The 19,530-nt window shown below is 45.1% G+C and overlaps 1 protein-coding gene and 1 long non-coding RNA gene across 2 annotated transcripts; both read left to right on the top strand.

Moving 5' to 3' along the window:
• Nucleotides 1–8,394: 8,394 nt before the first annotated feature.
• Nucleotides 8,395–11,944, top strand: LOC123089921 (uncharacterized). The gene is made up of 9 exons (XM_044511461.1): nt 8,395–8,703; nt 8,938–9,002; nt 9,752–9,819; nt 9,967–10,100; nt 10,518–10,683; nt 10,786–10,844; nt 11,238–11,324; nt 11,410–11,484; nt 11,918–11,944. The coding sequence occupies exons 1-9, from the start codon at nt 8,395–8,397 to the stop codon at nt 11,942–11,944; spliced, it is 990 nt and encodes a 329-aa protein (XP_044367396.1).
• Nucleotides 11,945–16,394: 4,450 nt separating this feature from the next.
• On the top strand, nt 16,395–18,097 carry LOC123094306 (uncharacterized). The gene is made up of 3 exons (XR_006445794.1): nt 16,395–16,553; nt 17,098–17,734; nt 17,853–18,097. It is a non-coding gene; the product is annotated as an uncharacterized lncRNA (long non-coding RNA).
• The last annotated feature ends 1,433 nt before the right edge of the window (nt 18,098–19,530 follow it).

Genomic DNA, 19,530 nt, shown 5'->3' with positions numbered 1-19,530 from the left:
ATGTGCTTGACACCAATGTGACCAAGGAGGCAGTGCCACAAGTATGTGGGACTATCTTATCAACTTTACATCTTTTGGTATTCACACTATGAATATGTGTAACATTATGTTCGAGATTCATTAAGAATAAACCATTGACCAGCGGGGCATGACCATAAAACATATCTCTCATATAAATAGAACAACCTTTATTCTCGGATTTAAATGAGTAGCCATCTCGCATTAAACGAGATCCAGATACAATGTTCATGCTCAAAGCTGGCACTAAATAACAATTATTGAGGTTCAAAACTAATCCCGTAGGTAAATGTAGAGGTAGCGTGCCGACGGCGATCACATCGACCTTGGAACCATTCCCGACGCGCATCGTCACCTCGTCCTTCGTCAGTCTCCGCTTATTCCGCAGCTCCTGCTTTGAGTTACAAATATGAGCAACGACACCGGTATCAAATACCCAGGAGCTACTACGAGTACTGGTAAGGTACACATCAATTACATGTATATCACATATACCTTTAGTGTTGCCGGCCTTCTTGTCTGCTAAGTATTTGAGGCAGTTCCGCTTCCAGTGACCCTTCCCTTTGCAATAAAAGCACTCAGTCTCAGGCTTGGGTCCATTCTTTGACTTCTTCCCGGCAACTGGCTTACCGGGCGCGGCAACTTCCTTGCCGTCCTTCTTGAAGTTCTTCTTACCCTTGCCCTTCTTGAACTTAGTGGTTTTATTGACCATCAACACTTGATGTTCCTTTTTGATTTCTACCTCCGCTGATTTCAGCATTGAAAATACTTCAGGAATAGTTTTCTCCATTCCTTGCATATTGTAGTTCATCACAAAGCTCTTGTAGCATGGTGGGAGCGACTGAAGGATTCTGTCAATGACCGCCTTGTCCGGGAGGTTAATGTCCAGCTGGGACAAGCGGTTGTGCAACCCAGACATTTTGAGTATGTGCTCACTGACAGAACTATTTTCCTCCATCTTACAACTATAGAACTTGTCGGAGACTTCATATCTCTCGACCCAGGCATGAGCTTGGAAAACCATTTTCAGCTCCTCGAACATCTCATATGCTCTGTGTTGCTCAAAACGCCATTGGAGCCCCGGTTCTAAGCTGTAAAGCATGCCGCACTGAACGAGGGAGTAATCATCAGCACGTGACTGCCAAGCGTTCATAACGTCTTGGTTCTCTGGGATGGGTGCTTCACCTAACGGTCCTTCTAGGACATATGCTTTCTTGGCAGCTATGAGGATGATCCTCAGGTTCCGGACCCAGTCCGTATAGTTGCTGCCATCATCTTTCAGCTTGGTTTTCTCTAGAAACGCGTTGAAGTTCATGTTGACATGAGCGTTGGCCATTTGATCTACAAGACATTTATGCAAAGGTTTTTAGACTAAGTTCATGATAATTAAGTTCATCTAATCAAATTATTTAATGAACTCCCACTCAGATTAGACATCCCTCTAGTCATCTAAGTGATACATGATCCGAGTCAACTAGGTCGTGTCCGATCATCACGTGAGACGGACTAGTCATCATCGTTGAACATCTCCAAGTTGATGGTATCTTCCATATGACTCATGTTCGACCTTTCGGTCTCTTGTGTTCTAAGGCCATGTCTGTACATGCTAGGCTCGTCAAGTTAACCTAAGTGTTTTGCATGTGTAAATCTGTCTTACACCCGTTGTATGTGGACGTTGGAATCTATCACACCCGATCATCACGTGGTGCTTCAAAACAACGAACTTTCGCAACGGCGCACAGTTAGGGGGAAGACTTTCTTGAAATTATTATGAGGGATCATCTTATTTACTACCGTCGTTCTAAGTAAACTAGATGCATAAACTTGATAAACATCACATGCAATCAAATAGTAGTGACATGATATGGCCAATATCATATAACTCCTTTGATCTCCATCTTCGGGGCTCCATGATCATCTTCGTCACTGGCATGACACCATGATCTCCATCATCATGATCTCCATCATCGTGTCTCCATGAAGTTGCTTGCCAACTATTACTTCTACTACTATGGCTAACGGTTTAGCAATAAAGTAAAGTAATTACATGGCGTTAAATCATTGACACGCAGGTCATACAATAATTAAGACAACTCCTATGGCTCCTGCCGGTTGTCATACTCATCAACATGCAAGTCGTGATTCCTATTACAAGAACATGATCTCATACATCACATATATATCATTCATCACAACTTTTGGCCATATCACATCACAAAGCAATTGCTGCAAAAACAAGTTAGACGTCCTCTAATTGTTGTTGCATCTTTTACGTGGCTGCAATAGGGTTCTAGCAAGAACGTTTTCTTACCTACGTGAAAGCCACAACATGATTTGTCAAATTCTATTTACCCTTCATAAGGACCCTTTTCATCGAATCCGCTCCACTAAAGTGGGTGAGACAGACACCCGCTAGCCACCTTATGCAACTAGTGCATATCAGTCGGTGGAACCTGTCTCACGTAAGCGTACGTGTAAGGTCGGTCTGGGCCGCTTCATCCCACAATACTGCTGAAGCAAAATAAGACTAGTAGTGGCAAGAAATTTGACAACATCTACGCCCACAACAAATTTGTGTTCTACTCGTGCAAAGAGAACTACACATAGACCTAGCTCATGATGCCACTGTTGGGGGACGTTGCAGAAAATAATTTTTTTCCTACGGTTTCACCAAGATCAACCTATGAGTTCATCTAGCAACGAGAGAGAGGAGTGCATCTACATACCCTTGTAGATCGAGCGGAAGCGTTCAAGAGAACGGGATTGAGGGAGTCGTACTCGTCGTGATGCAAATCACCGATGATCCTAGTGCTGAATGGATAGCACCTCCGCGTTCAACACACGTATGGTTGGGGAAGACGTCTCCTCCTTCTTGATCTAGCAAGGGGGAAGGAGAGGTTGATGGAGATCCAGCAGCACGACGGCGTGGTGGTGGATGCAGCAGCGATCTCGGCAGGGCTTTGCGAAGCGTCTGCGAGAGGGAGAGGGAGGCGCCAAGAGCATGGGTGCGGCTGCCCTCCCCCCTCTTTATATAGGGCCCCTAGGGGGGCGCCGGCCCTAGGAGATGCAATCTCCTAGGGGGGCGGCGACCAAGGGGGTGGCTTGCCCCCCAAGCCAGGTGGAGGAGCCCCCCACCCCTAGGGTTTCCAACCCTAGGCGCAGGGGGGCCCAAGAGGGGGCGCACCAGCCCACCAGGGGCTGGTTCCCCTCCCACTTCAGCCCATGGGGCCCTCGGGATAGGTGGCCCCACCCGGTGGACCCCTGGGACCCTTCCGGTGGTCCCGGTACAATACCGGTGACCCCCGAAACTTCCTCGATGGCCGAAACCTGACTTTCTATATGTAATTCTTTACCTCCGGACCACTCCGGAACTCCTCGTGACGTCCAGGATCTCATCCGGGACTCCGAACAACTTTCGGGTTACTGCATACTCATATCTCTACAACCCTAGCATCACCGAACCTTAAGTGTGTAGACCCTACGGGTTCGGGAGACACGTAGACATGACCGAGATGACTCTCCGGTCAATAACCAACAGCGGGATCTGGATACCCATGTTGGCTCCCACATGCTCCTCGGTGATCTCATTGGATGAACCACGATGTCGAGGATTCAAGAAACCCCGTATACAATTCCCTTTGTCAATCGGTACGTTACTTGCCCGAGATTCGATCATCGGTATCCCAATACCTCGTTCAATCTCGTTACCGGCAAGTCACTTTACTCGTACCGTAATGCATGATCCCGTGACCAAACACTTGGTCACTTTGAGCTCATTATGATGATGCATTACCGAGTGGGCCCAGAGATACCTCTCCGTCATACGGAGTGACAAATCCCAGTCTCGATCCGTGTCAACCCAACAGATACTTTTGGGGATACCCGTAGTATAACTTTATAGTCACCAATTTACGTTGTGACGTTTGGTACACCCAAAGCACTCCTACGACATCCGGGAGTTACACGATCTCATGGTCTAAGGAAAAGATACTTGACATTGGAAAAGCTCTAGCAAACGAACTACACGATCTTGTGCTATGCTTAGGATTGGGTATTGTCCATCACATCATTCTCCTAATGATGTGATCCCATTATCAATGACATCCAATGTCCATAGTCAGGAAATCATGACTATCAGTTGATCAACGAGCTAGTCAACTAGAGGCTCACTGACATGTTGTGGTCTGTGTATTCACACATGTATTACGATTTCCGGATAACACAATTATCACATGAATAACAGACAATTATCATGAATAAGGAAATATAATAATAATCATTTATTATTGCCTCTAGGGCATATTTCCAACAGGCTCGGCCTCCTCCGGCTCCGATGTGTATCATGTCCTAGCTCCTTGTGAAGCCCAGGATGGCCGCATGAATAGGTCGACACCGTCCGTGTTGGGTTTTAAGTCAACGCTCCGGATGGATTTTAAGGTGATTCCAATTGGGTTGGAAAGAGCACGAAATCTACTTTCCAACAAAAAAGAATCACCCAATTTGGAGTCCGTATGAAAGAGTTGTTGGCGTTTTGAGTCAGGTATGTCTGTGCAGTCCGAATCTGAATCCAGAACGTGAGAGACTTGGACTCTATCTTCTCTTGGCCCAAAAGTGACGTGAGAGGACTTTTTGAATAGAACCTAAACTTCTCCTTTTCCCTTATCTTCATATGTGGATTGTACAAATGTCCCATACACCTGCAATTAGACAAAACACAAAAGTGTGTGAAGTATTTTTGTTCTAGATAACATAAATAGATTATTGAATAGTTTGCACTAGAAATCACCTGACAAATATGCGTGTATGCAGTATTTTTGGTCGTATCCAAGGTAGTCATGTCCTCATCAGGAGGTCAGGGTGGAAAATTTAGGTTCTCTCCGTACCATTTACGTCGACCGGCTGAGCTGCTCAGGTACCGTGACGACCGCTCTACTGGGGACTACCGCCGCAGATTTCACAGTGAAGGTAATACTATGAGAACTTTGCCGTCGGGGCACCGAATCAAGCTGCAGCGCGACATGCCACACCCCTGAAAGAAGCGGAATTCTAAAATCTACCCCATGGAGATTTTTATAAAAATCATTTCAAAGGAGTTTTGAAAAGCAAAACCCTTTCAAAAGTCTTAATATTATAAAAAAATCTATTTGAAGCAATTAAAAAAACATTTGATTAAAGTTTCAAAAATCAAAATGGGATACAACCTATTTCAAATGTATTTGAGTATATTTCCAAATCCAAAAGTTGTAACCTTCTTCTCTGTGAAATCTTCAAAAAAAAGGGCGGGGGTTTAAAATGTTGCTTCCAAAAAAAGGCTTTGGTTTCCAAATAAAAAGAAAACATCCTTAAAAATATTTGACACATACGCCTTCCCAAAAGCCTTAGCCCCGAAGGACATGCTCGAGACTACCCAACATGCATTAACCAGGTGCCCTCATGCCCGCGATCTCTGGGATGCTATGTGTAGGGTGTGGGACCTACCGTCGGATGAAGTCATGCATAGAGATGAGCCAGATTGGCTGTTGGTAGTTCTACAGGACCTGGATGACACCCGTCATATGCTCCTGCTAATGTTGTTATGGCGAGTTTGGTACGTCCGAAATGAACTCACACATGAGAAGCCATTCATCCCGATAGAAGCATCCAGGCGATTTTTGTGCAGCTATGTGGAGACGTTGCTTTTGATCAAACATTATCCCAATGAGGACCTGACTAAAGGCAAGCAACCGGCATGTTTAGCAGGGCAAAAGAAACCATCCAAACGCGTGCAGTCTGAACTGTCCATGGCCGAATGGGAACCGCCACCGGAAGGTTGTGTCAAGCTGAACTTTGATGGTTCTTTCGTTGCTGCTGATGGAACGGCGGGAGCAGGAATGATATTACGTGACCATACTGGTAGTGTGATATTTGCAGCTTGTAGGTGGCTCTTCAACTGCCAAAGCCCCTTCGAATCGGAACTAGCAGCATGCGAAGAAGGCCTACGACTAGCGCTGCATTGGTCTACGACACCTATTATGGTGGAATCCGACTGCGCCGAGTTAGTCACTCTACTTTCGTCCAGTACACCAGACCGATCAAGCAACATGTATCAACTTGCAGATGTGGCTGACTTGCTCAAGGAAAGGGAGACCCACGTCCGGCAAATTGGCAGAGCACAGAACAAGGCAAGCCACGCCATGGGCCATGGCAGCCATTGGCCGTGGCCAACAACGAACTGCATGCTGGCTCTCATATGTACCCCAGGAGATTAGCACTATCATTAGTGAGGAATGTAAAAACCATTATCAATTAATGAAATGCTTTTCCCCCCGCAAAAAAGAAGAAGAAGGACATGCTCGAGTACCTTGGACACCTGAAAAAGAATTTGGATCAAGTTATGAAAGAAGCTAAAAGGACGACAATTCCTTTCCACAAGGTCCTATGGATCAACCACCTTGATCAAAAAAAAAACGTGCCAGAAGTTTTGATTTCAGAAGCAACATCTCCGCCTCTTCATCTACCAAGCAACCACTAAATCTCGAGGACGAGATTCCTATAATGGGAGTGGACTGTACCATCCCAGGTTTTCGGAAGCCAAAAATCCAAACTTTTTAGAACTTTTTCATGCAATGTGTGAATCATGTAGTCACTAGGTCAAACGTAAGTTGACCCACTAAGAAAAACGTGGCGTACATTTAGAATTTATTGTAGGAGTTTGCTGGAGTCCTTTAGTGGTTAATAGTGTTTTGTGTCGGAGTGCACAATCCGAAGCAACTTTCCCTCAATCCCTCGTGATGCCTTTTCTCTCCTCCGGAAATTCCTCCCGAATTCCGTGGACCCTTCTCGAATTCATCGCGTGAATCTTCTCTCGCATCTCACTCAAATCCTCCAAGTCAGAACTCATGGAAGTGAAGATCTTTATCTTCTCTTAACAATCAACCCCCTTCACTGCCCTTACTACTTTTGATCTATCTGCCTCACGGAGACCGCGACCTCTCTATGTCCTTCATCGGCAAGCAATAGAGCCACGCCAAGATTCCTGATCTATCCAATCATCGCATCCACCTTCTAGCTGCCCGTATCCATGCTCGACCAAACGTAGCCAACCATAGCCCCACCTAGCTAGCCGCAGCCAAACCCGACTAAGCCCTAGCCCTGTTTGACCAACCTTAGCTAGCCATAGTTGGACATAGCCCTACCCCGCGAGCTGTAGCCTCGCCCAGCCATCCATAGCTAGCCGTAGCCAGTCGTAGCCGGCCAGTAGCCAACCACGTCCAACCATGATAGGCCATAAGAGGCCACAGCTAGCCAACGGTGGCCACAACAAGCTAGAGCAGACCACAGATGGTCGACGACAAGCCAAGTAGCCCAAACGACCTTCCCTTCATCCTGCGGCTCAATCTCCACTGGGTCTCACTCTAGAATTCCTTGTATCGATTTCATAAACTTGAAAAAGGAAAATTCCCTTTTCCTTTTACCTCTACATTTCGTCTATTTGAATTCCCTCTCACTCGCTATCAATTCTTCCCAATTCGGCATCTTTGGAACCCCGTTAAATTCTCTTGTGAACCAACTCGAATATTGGAGTCATGAATCGTAGAAGGAAATCCTTTTTATAAAATTCTCTCTCAAGTCGTCATGGCAATAGAAGATTATCTCCTTTCTATTCCTCTTGGCCTTGCTTGCTGCCGCGTATGTGTGGGCTACTGCTTGATGCTTGGTGCTTGCTGTGTGATTGACAACTTGATGTTATGCTCGGCGCCGGTGGAAATAGCTAGATTGGAGCTTTCATTGCCTGATTTTCTAGATGCCATTAGATTTATTATCGGTATGTTTTTCTATTGTTTTTATTTAAAGTTTTAAACAATTTTGCTAAAGCACATCTAGATGTGCCATAAATATTACACATCTAAACACTATATCATTAATTTGACACAGAGATTTGAGGTATTTCCTATTTAAATGTGTTCTAATTTTCATTATATTTTATTAGTATACTTATAATCCCACATGAAAGTATTGGTGTACATTGTTAATTTGGTGGACTACCTACATTGTGCATCAAATTTGTTATGTGCTTAGATTCTGCCCCATCTCAAGAAAAACCCGTCCTCCGCCACTGCATTATAATTGCTTGTTAGTTTATTTTTTTAATTAGACACGGCCTCATTTTTTAGTTTCGCACAGGGCCCTGGTCCTCAACCACGACAGCATCCCGCCGCCCCGATCTGTGACCCAGGAGCTGCCGATCTGCGAGCCAGGACTCCACATTGCAGCCCATCCTAGATGGCAGTCACGATCATCAACACCAATGGTCAGCTCTTAGCCCTGCAGAACCTCACCGGTCTGATTCGGGTCATAAAACTGGTGACGCTGGAGGAACTGGCGTCGGCGCCCAACATGTACCAGCATCTCCACTCCCTAGTGGGAGCAAGGATGTGGACATGTGAGAAGCTAACCGTTCTGGAAGGATTTAGCTGGTTGGCTCTTTTTGTCCAACACCTCTGCGACGATCTCGAAGGTCTACAGCCCGCCATGAATCCACATGCCGCCTTACAGGGGCCTAAGAGCGTTCTCCACACGTTTGTTCGGATTAAGTACCAAGCGGGTCAGCTAAGACGTGCTAAAACTGAGATCAGATTTAGGGCTGGAGGGCTGGCAACGAAAGTTGGAAATCTCGGCACACACTTAAAAGGTCAGTCAGACCAGGTTCTGTTAGGGACCGTGACCATGGCGGAGTTCCAGGCATGTATCCCCGAGCACCTCGTTCATATCGACAATCTACTCCATGCGGGGATGCAGTTCTGAGTGATTGAAGTCTAAGGTGAGCATTTTTTTTCTCCTGACTCCTCCTGAACTTGGTGAGCCGATTGTGTGCCTATTTGACAGGTTTTATCGTGGCCATTTGTATTTCTATTAATGATCTGTTTTGTGTTCTCTTAGATGGACCCGAGGAACTTGTGTTACTCAAGGAAGGGCAATAAGAAGAGTGGTGAAGCTGAGGCAGAGTAAGATGGTGGTGGCTGAGTTTGCGGCGACAAATGCCATCTCTTGTATCGCTAGAGTCTTAGTTGTGAACTTAATTGTCACTTTGTGTGATCAAAGGAGATCCATCAATTGGTACCAATGTGTTTTTTGTCTTGTTGCCTATCTGGAATTTAATTAAAACCATCACTTGTGTCCTTTTGAGCATTGGGCACTTGATTTGTCATTTTCGCTCTGCTGTGATCTGTTATCACCAATTTACTTTCGTGGCTTTGGTGGTCATCCCCACAGCCTTGCACTGCTAATTTGTGATGCGAGTTGAGCGTGCTTTGCATATGGGTTATAAACTTTCTCTGCTTGCCCAATTGTTTGTATCCGCTAAAGCTGAAATGGATACTATCAAATGGCAAAGGCACCTTGACTGCCTTGCCTGTTTTGCAGCACAAAATCTCGGATCTTAGCAGCCCAATGATATAATGCCAGATGATTGACATTGTTGGCACCTTTGCGGTTTTGCCTGCGAGCTGGACACTCATCCTTGTCACATATCACTGAGAGTGAGCACCCGTACCTGTTGTTTGACCGTCTCTCAGTTTCACAATCCAAAGGTGATGTCACGACCCCATTGCAATTTTTTTTCCTTTTTTCATTCAGGTTTGTTATGAATGTGCTAACCAATCTTATTTATTCAGGTTTTCAGAAAGTTCTCCATTTGCCTATCTAACCCAACATTGGCCATTTTTGCCACTTCTTTCTTGACAATTTGACATAGATATGACCTTACCTCAGTGTGTCAGTATCATGGGTTTTGCGAACAACAAACTCTGTTTCTGGTTTCAGGTAAAAACCGACAGATCGAGCAGAAGCGTGCTTAAAAAACATTCACCGACTTGAAGCGTCTAAGGTAGGCGGTACTCCTAGTGCATTGTCTTGCCATTCTATCTCATGTGTTTCGCTTTTTCATATTGTTACTTCGGTTTGTAAAAGGTCCTCTCTTTGGTCCCTCCAAATGTGGTTTTCTATCATTACCAGTATCAAGAAAATGTTTAATTATGCACGAAAGCCACTGGAACTACATTACCGTTGTTCCATTCCATCGTTACACAACTCAGAGCAATGAGGTATAAGTAAAACACACACTTACATGTACATTGTCCTGGGAACTTTTTTTGACCAAATTGTCCTGGGAACTTAAGACTGTAAAAACAATTGTGGTGCTTACAATAAGGTATCAGTACGACAGGTGCTTTGAATCAAGGAAAAAAAACCTTCCATACTTTTTTTCACCATATTGCTGTTTTATTGACTTCCAGCTGAATTAAGTGAAAGGAGGCTTTCATGTTTTATTGCTGTTTTATTGTCACACTTCAATAATATATGTCCTGCAAGTAAGGTTAATTGTTCTACTTCCATGTCCTGAGGACCAATTTTAATGGCTGAAAATAACTCGCAACAGCAAAAATGATTAGTGGTTGATGACTTTTTACGTTGACACCTTGGACCCTTTTTTAATTATTACGCGAACTTCTACTATATAGGGTGCTCAAAGTGACGAGCTTGCTGCTGCTTCAAGGCTGGAAGATAGCATCAACTTTTATCAGACTTCGACTCCTGATGTTGCTAAGCTTTTCCATATCGACACAGCAGCAAAGCGTCCATCAGTAGTACTTCTGAAGAAAGAGGAGGAGAAGTTGACCTTCTATGGTAGGTGCCTTCATCTCTTAGTTATTCTAGATTTCAGTACCAGCCTTATTTTCAATTTTTTGTGCACCTATTAACACATATAATCCAATGTGTGTGATGCAGATGGGGAGTTTAAAGCATCAGCCATTGCTAATTTTGTGTCTGCTAACAAGCTTCCTTTGGTGACCACACTAACTCAAGAAACTTCCCCTTCTATTTTTGGCAACCCAATCCACACTAACAAGCTTCCATTATGTCTGTTTGTGTGTGTTGGGGGAGCAGGGGACAATTAGGATTGCAACCTTGTATTGTCATATGTGTCTGGGGAGGCAAATTGCCTCACATACTCTATATATACCACCCGAGAGGCTCAATCAATCTAATCTCATGCGATTAACCTCACTTACATTGTTGACCAACTGATTTTGTTTGGACCTCTATCCTTTGCTTTGTTCTATGTTCAAGTTAATTTCCAACTCTTTGGTTGTTTTTCCTTGTACTATTTTTTGTGCTTAATACTTCTTGGCGTGTGTTTTGTGAATCATTGATGCATAGGTGTGTTCATGTATATGCAGCTATTATTTGTCTTTGTGGAGCGAGACAATGAGGAAGTTCGTGAACCAGTTGCTGACTACTTTGGTATTACTGGACAAGAGACCACAGTAATACCTTATTTTCTTACATCATTAACCTGGTTTCATGTCTTTATATTGTCATTTTGTAAATTCCATTTGCATTCTTCTGCAGGTTCTTGCTTACACTGGTAATGAAGATGCTAAGAAATTTTTCCTTGACGGTGAGGTGTCACTTGAAGCCATTAAGGTAATTGCTGAAATATATTATGCACCGCATGAGAAAGAACTAATGGTTAACAGTGAGTGTTCGTCATGTTACTAATTTGAAGCTGATTTGTGCGTTTAACTAACCATTAATCGACTTGGTTTTGTGTCCATGTGTTTTTCTGTTGAGTAAAATGGATCAACGGTATCATATCCAGGCCCCCTAAGCACCACAAATGCAGATTTGGCCCCAAAACTTGTTAAGTGTGCTGTGTGCCACTCGAGTGCAAATCTTCTTAGAGTTCCCCAACAATGCCACCTCAGCTGGCCATATAGGATCCTTGTCATTGTTTTGCATGTGGAGGGGAGAAGGCAAGAAGAGAGAGGAAAGCTAACTACTAGTTAGTAGCTAGTCTATAACACACTTAAAGCTTTAATACCCCTATTATATGTCGACCCGTATTTTTCTTGAACAGCGTGCTATAGGTCCATTGGAGAGCTAATGTACTGTGCTCTCTATTTCTACATGGACAAGGACAATCTTATAGCAGTAACTACCTACAGTGTTCGAGAGCTCTTAATGAATATGCTTATATGCACGTGCCTATGTGGTGGCAAACCAGTGTGATCCTCTCTCTCTCTCTCATAGATAGGCACACTAACCTGTGAATGCTTCATGAACAGATTGCAATGCTCTACTTTTATCAAAACTAGTGGCTGGGGTGCGCCCCGGGTGCACCTCTTGAGGCGGGATTATGCGCTCTAATGTTGTCTACACACGTCAGGGGGCTAGTTGGGTTCCTAATCTAAGCTTGGTTATGCATGTTGGGCTTCTTCAAACTTCCCACAATCTGGCACTTAGATTAGGGTGGCTGGTTAGGTCTTGATCTTTAGAAATGACCAACAGTCCTTGATCTCAGCTTAACAAAGCAGCAATAGTCACAACATGAATTATATTCATATAAGAGTTCTTCATTGCAGTCACAACATCAGAAATGACAGACATAATTATAAGTCAAAAGATAATTGCAAAAAGGATTTTTATTGGCAATCATAGCAAGCAAAGTTTCCTCAGAATCCTTCATTGCAGGTTACTCTGCTGATCACATAAGAAACAACATCAGCAGGTTGAGCTGTTTGGCGGAATTTCTTGCCCGGGTTTTCTGTTCTCTGGCTCAAGGTTTGATCTTCTCGGTGGTCTGCTTGCGTCCAGAGCGATCTGCTCCAGGCCGTGAAGCCGTTTTGGCGCGTTCGCCAAGCTCATCATGCTCCGTGCCAAGAATAAGGAGCCCTCTGGGCTTCATGCGTTGCTCAAATTCCAGTAGTTTGGTGGATGTGCATTTGCGGTTCACTTCCTCTGCGTGACTGGGCACACTAAACATGCTGGAGAATTTGGTAACGTCTTTGGCAATGCAGATGAAACAGTGGCATGTTAGTGATTAAAAATATAAGTCATGGTAATAGAGCTGCAGCAGACGAATGTTCATTCATAGAGCATAGAGCAGAGGAAGTTTAGTAGTTTCATATAGATACAAACAATTCTATATTAACAGAGAACGGTCAGCTTTACAAGGTGAATGGCCGATGACCCAGACACGACCAGCAATTCAGATCAAGGTTCAACAGGCTCCAAAAGCATATTCTTGTTGTCTTGAATGTAGCCATATACTACAACAGATCAAGGTCTACATTTGTTCTCTTGTAGTAAATATTCATTACAGCCATTCCTTGATGGATTAGAAGGAAAAAAGTGAAATAAGCTTACAACAGAATCAATTTCAGTGTGTACGTATGGTAGTTTGTTCTGCCGTTTAAAAAATAGAGACATAAAAGAGAGAGAGAGAGAGAGAGAGAGAGAGAGAGAGAGAGAGAGAGAGAGAGAGAGCTACCATTAGATGGAAACCTATATAAGAAAGAAAGGGAGGGAGGAAAAGGAGCGGCAGCAACAAAGCTGAGTATACCTGGCTGCTGCTCGCGGTTCCGCATCTACGCACTGGCAAAATAAAGAACAGCTTGCTCAAAAGTGTTCAACTGAAATATAAGCAGAAATTTGCTGGACGAGTGAAGACGAACCAAAAAAACATAAGAAACTGCTGTATTGAGTTAGAATATATTTGCAGCGATGGATGATAGAAATTAGAACATACCGATGGCATTTATTTACCTTTAGCTGTCAATTTTCAAAAAGAGCAAGCTCGTCAAATATAAGCCGAATATTTAATTTCAGTATGTTAAAAATCATGAAACAAACTCTTCGATTCACCAAATTTTATATGGATCATAAGAAGTGTTTAAAAAGTGGTAGATGTGTACTTCAAAACCACAAACATTAGAGAGGCTACAGAAAAGCAGATCATTCTAAGTGGCTTGTTTTAACAGGAAGCATTAACTATGATAAAGTGCAAATGAAAACTGAATCTGCAAGCCCGTTTCATTTGTTCTTTCTGTGTACTATACACGGCAGCCTATGTAATTGTACATGGCTTGTTCATAGAAAAATCCAAAAGCCAAATCTGAAATTAGAAACGTGTCCTTGTATGTTTTTGGGACAACAGTTTAGAAATCCTAATACTAAAGAAATGGGCTACATTTAGTTTATTTTCTGCTTGGAACCATGTATGATTTGTTAATGCTTCTTTTTTAAATTAGAATGTGCCAAAAAAAAAAGAAATTAGCTACCGTATCAGAAAATGACTTTATCCAGAGTACAATTCAACTTCAGATTAACCAACAGAAGCTTAGTCACTGAACAACCAACAAAAACTCATTCAAGATTTTGATATAAATGGTACAATGAAAATTGAACTGGTTCACTTATCAACCAGCCTACCCGCAGCTTCACTGAATATCTTTGCATCTTTCCCCATTATCTTTGTCCTTGCAACTGACCAAAATAGTTGTAATAGCCTGCAACATTTTATGCTCGGAGTTAATGAGAGTTCATTTACACCATAAAGAAATTCAGAATTGGCTTGCAGCCACATGCTTTGTTAAATTAACATTAAGTAATGTTTCAGCATGATGAACTGAGGACTTAGGTTCAGCAAACTGTATGTTTACATTTAATATGACAATTTTCTGGTTTTGCCGGCATGAAAATGTAAGCATATTGGATGGACATCATTAGTCCTTTGTGAGCAGAGATACATTACTAAATTTCTCAACTATGATTTAAGTTCCTAGTATCAGGAAACATCCTATACATAAGGAACAACATACTGGACTGATGCAGAAGGAGTGAATCAACTTGAATAGTAAGATATTTTTATTGCGATAGAAACTTGAATAATAAGATCCGAAAAACTTGAAACATCACCTATGATGTGGGCTCGCATCAGCACACAGGTCTGGGGTTTCTCTCTTGTCCCTTTCTCCATACCAAGAACGACCCGTCACGCTTCCAGCCCGCGCGCCGCCCGCCACGTGGGTTGGCTGGAGATTGCGTTAGCGTCTGCACATCATGTCAACGCTGGCCTTTTCCTCGACCCCGCGACACACATGGTGCAATGTAAGAAACAATAGACTCCAAGGAACATACAGCTTGGTTCAAGATGCATGTCTGAGGCAGATGGATTAGAAAAAGATTGAAATTAATGGATGCAGGTAATACACAATTTTATATGTTGGACATTTGTTACTAATTTTGAATGAGCTCATACGCCTTTTCATCAGCATAAACATTCACTGGGATCTACTAAGGCAATCCATGACACGTACTGAACCCCAATACTCACCCCAAAAGCCATGGAAATGGATGGTAACAACACAATGCAGATTCACACATACCCACGCTCAGCTCTAACATTCCAAAGGAAACGATCCCCAAAATTCAGAGACAGGGTAACTGAAGCAACGCTGGCAGTGACATAATCTAGGAGGTGTCGAGGTTAGTGACCTATTTCGCCAAGTTCACTGAAGAGATCATTGAGCAGATCGCGCTCATGCTTCTCCCTCTCGGCTTTGTGGATCTTCCTCGGAGCTTTCTTCTTGCACTTTCCGATGGTGACAGGCCTATGAATCGAAAGCTAGTATTACATCAGCAACAATGGAACACGGGCACGTCCATTTACTCCCAGCGTACGTTCAGATAATGAAATTAAATAGTAGAATAATCTATTGACTGAAACCCGGCCCCAAACTAAACGAGATGTAGAATCGCTCCAAGACACCTTACCCGTGGCCATGGACGAGCTTCTCGGCGGCGCCGGTGCTCGTGCATTTACTCCCTCTCGGCTTTGTGGATCTTCCTCGGAGCTTTCTTCTTGCACTTTCCGATGGTGACAGGCCTGTGAATCGAAAGCTAGTATTACATCAGCAACAATGGAACACGGGCACGTCCATTTACTCCCAGCGTACGTTCAGATAATGAAATTAAACAGTAGAATAATCCATTGACTGAAACCCGGCCCCAAACTAAACGAGATAAAGAATCGCTCCAAGACACCTTACGCGTGGCCATGGACGAGCTTCTCGGCGGCGCCGGTGCTCGTGCGTGGGGCGGTGTCTCCCCTCACGGCGGGCAGCATGGCAAACATATCTTGCCTACCCCGCAGACATCTGAAGAAACCAAGAAACCTTTGCTGTAACCCGTAGACAGAAAGTCAGAAACACGTCCCAGTCCAAATCCAGAGAGAAAAAGGATGGCAAGAAGCAGTCCTTGTATCTCAAACGGAAACAGGTTGGAGAAAAAGGTTGCTGCCGTCGCCGTGCCGCCTCACGGGTCTGCGCAAAAGGAGTCTTCAGCTTTGGCGGCGCGCCCTCTTCTGCGACGGCGGTGCGGGCCCTGCTGCCTCCGCCGCGAGTGGGTTGGGACTTGGGAGAGAGAGGAGAAGGGAGGTGGCGTGTGTGGGGAAGAGACATGGGTTGGAATCGAAAAAGAAAAAAAACTGTTCGCAAAGGCCTAGTCGTTTCTATGTTGTTGGGCCGTGAGCAGCGCTCTGTCCTTATCTGTTCAATCGCACCGGCACGAGGAAGATTGGATCGACTCGCACGAGTCACGAGCTCGCGCCGCCGCCGCCTGGAGTGGCTCGCCGTCGTCGAAACTTGCCTAGCAGCCGCCTCGAGTGACTTCAGTCGTCTCCGCCGCTGCCGCCGGTCGTCATCAATAACGAGGTAATTGACCCCGTCCGTGCGATGCTTGGCTGCTCGCTGCCGCGTATGCGTGGGCTACTGCTTGATGCTGGGTGATTGTTGTGTGATTGACTGCTTAATGTTGTGCTCGCCGCCGGTGAAAATAGCTAGATTGGAGCTTTCATTGCCTGATTTTTTCTAGATGCCATTAGATTTATTAACGTTATGTTTTTCTGTTGTTTTTATTTAAAGTTTTAAACAATTTTGCTAAAGCACATCTAGATGTGCCATAAATATTACTACACATCTAAACACAATATCATTGATTTTACATAGAGATTTGAAGTATTTTCTATTTATATGTGTTCTAATTTTCATTATATTTTATTAGTATACTAATAATCCCGCATGAAATTATTGGTGTACATTGTTAATTTGGTGGATTACCTACATTGTGCATCAAATTTGTTATGTGCTTAGATTCTGCCCCATCTTAAGAAAAATCCGTCCTCCGCCACTGCATTATAATTGCTTGTTAGTTTATTTTTTTTAATTAGACACGGCCTCATTTTTTAGTTTCGCACAGGGCCCTGGTCCTCAACCACGACAGCATCCCGCCGCCCCGATCTGCGACTCAGGAGCTGCCGATCTGCGAGCCAGGACTCCACATTGCAGCCCATCCTAGATGGCAGTCACGATCATCAACACCAATGATCAGCTCTTAGCCCTGCAGAACCTCCCCGGTCTGATTCGGATCATAAAACTGGAGACGCTGAACGATCTGGCGTCGGCGCCCAACATGTACCAGCACCTCCACTCCCTAGTGAGAGCAAGGCTGTGGACATGTGAGAAGCTAACCGTTCTGGAAGGATTTAGCTGGTTGGCTCTTTTTGTCCAACACCTCCGCGACGATCTCGAAGGTCTACAGCCCGCCATGAATCCACATGCCGCCTTACAGGGGCCTAAGAGTGTTCTCCACACGTTTGTTCGGATTAAGTACCAAGCGGGCCAGCTAAGACGTGCTAAAACCGAGATCAGATTTAGGGCTGGAGGGCTGGCAACGGAAGTTGGAAATCTCGGCACACACTTAAAAGGTCAGTCAGACCAGGTTCTGTTAGGGACCATGACCATGGCGGAGTTCCAGGCATGTATCCCCGAGCACCTCGTTCAGATCGACAATCTACTCCGTGCAAGGATGCAGTTCTGAGTGATTGAAGTCTAAGGTGAGCATTTTTTTCTCCTGACTCCTCCTGAACTTGGTGAGCCGATTGTGTGCCTATTTGACAGGTTTTATCGTGGCCATTTGTATTTCTATTAATGATATGTTTTGTGTGCTCTTAGATGGACCCGAGGAACTTGTGTTACTCAAGGAAGGGCAATAAGAAGAGTGGTGAAGCTGAGGCAGAGTAAGATGGTGGTGGCTGAGTTTGCGGCGACAAATGCCATCTCTTGTATCGCTAGAGTCTTAGTTGTGAACTTAATTCTCACTTATGTATGATCAAAGGAGATCCATCAATTGGTACCAATGTGTTTTTTTGTCTTGTTGCCTATCTGGAATTTAATTAAAACCATCACTTTTGTCCTTTTGAGCATTGGGCACTTGATTTGTCATTTTCGCTCTGCTGTGATCTGTTATCACCAATTTACTTGCCTCCTTTCATGTGGGTTTCGTGGCCTTGGTGGTCATCCCCACAGCCTTGCACTGCTAATCTGTGATGCGAGTTGAGCGTGCTTTGCTTATGGGTTATAAACTTTCTCTGCTTGCCCAATTGTTTGTATCCGCTAAAGCTAAAATGGATACTATCAAATGGCAAAGGCACCTTGACTGCCTTGCCTGTTTTGCAGCACAAAATCTCGGATCTTAGCAGCCCAGTGATATAATGCCAGCTGATTGACATTGTTGGCACCTTTGCGGTTTTGCCTGCGAGCTGGACACTCATCCTCATCACATATCACTAAGAGTGAGCACCCATACCTGTTGTCTGACCGTCTCTCAGTTTCACAATCCATAGCTCGTTCGCTGGCGGTCACCCCGCATGCGCTCACGTCCCTGACGGCGGGTGTGATGCAAGGTGTGAGCGGCGACGCGAGGTGAGGTTGATGGGGATGAATAGGATTGAGGAGTAGTTGGGCGGTGTGGGAGGGGAGGCGGGTGGCGCGCGGGAGGCAGGAGGAGCGGCCGAGAGATTGATTGTGCGGGTGCTTTTGTTCTGAACGGCGGAGTTGTCGGGGGTTGGGTACGACATATGCTAAAGGATGGCTAATCATGGTGGGAGCGAGTAGAACGTCGCCGGTGCCCGGAAACGGGATGAGGCGAAGACATGCACGCCGGCGAAACTTACCCAGCTTCAGGGCTCTCCGAGGAGATAACACCCCTACTGCTGCTCTCCGGGGTCTCCGCATGGTCACTATGGCAAAGTGGCTACAATGGTGCTCCTGGAGCTGTATCTGGAGGTAGGAGAGGGCAAGGCTAGCTCTCTCCTTCCTATGCTCTAAGGTCTATTTCTATCGGGGTCCGAACCCTTTGCATGGGCTTCCCGGGGGGTTTATATAGGCCTACCCCCCAGGGGTACAATGGTAATCCGGCTGGGCGTGGGTCCCAGCCGTCTGTCTCTCAGGGCGTCGTCCGCTCTGCCGACTACTGGGGCCCGCCGACTGGCGGGCCTCGCGGACAGGCCTGACACTTTAGCGGTACTCCTAATGACGCTGGCTTGGTCATGTGGTCATGGCAACAGCGTCGCCGTCTGGTGTGTGTTCACTGTCTCCATTCCCCATCTTGTATGGTTAATGGCGTGCGGGGCCCGTGGGAGGAGTCGGCGACTCCAGGGGGCCGACTCCCACGGGTCCGTCTCCAGGGCGCTCGTGCCGTCTTCGGTCTACCCACTGACAGGCGGCCCCGCCGTCCTTGGGTCGTACAGGTAGGCGTCGTGCGCACAGTGCACCGCCCACTGTGGCTGAGGTCAAGGCAGGCATGGCAACAGTGTCGCGCCCCGCTGGAGATCTTCAACGATACGGCTTA

The sequence above is a fragment of the Triticum aestivum genome, chromosome 4B (genome assembly GCF_018294505.1).
Source record: "Triticum aestivum cultivar Chinese Spring chromosome 4B, IWGSC CS RefSeq v2.1, whole genome shotgun sequence".
Taxonomy (NCBI): domain Eukaryota; kingdom Viridiplantae; phylum Streptophyta; class Magnoliopsida; order Poales; family Poaceae; genus Triticum; species Triticum aestivum.
Note: the sequence above shows the minus strand (reverse complement) of the source record. Positions and strands in the feature narration are given on the sequence as shown.

What these genes read in the sequence shown, in the direction of transcription:
- LOC123089921 (XM_044511461.1), top strand. Translation starts at nt 8,395, where the DNA reads ATGTACCAGCATCTCCACTCCCTAGTGGGAGCAAGGATGTGGACATGT. An exon ending in TAAAAGGTCAGTCAGACCAG is followed by an intron (nt 8,704 to 8,937) that starts GTTCTGTTAGGG and finishes GTGTTCTCTTAG; the next exon opens with ATGGACCCGAGGAACTTGTG. An exon ending in AACTCTGTTTCTGGTTTCAG is followed by an intron (nt 9,820 to 9,966) that starts GTAAAAACCGAC and finishes GGTTTGTAAAAG; the next exon opens with GTCCTCTCTTTGGTCCCTCC.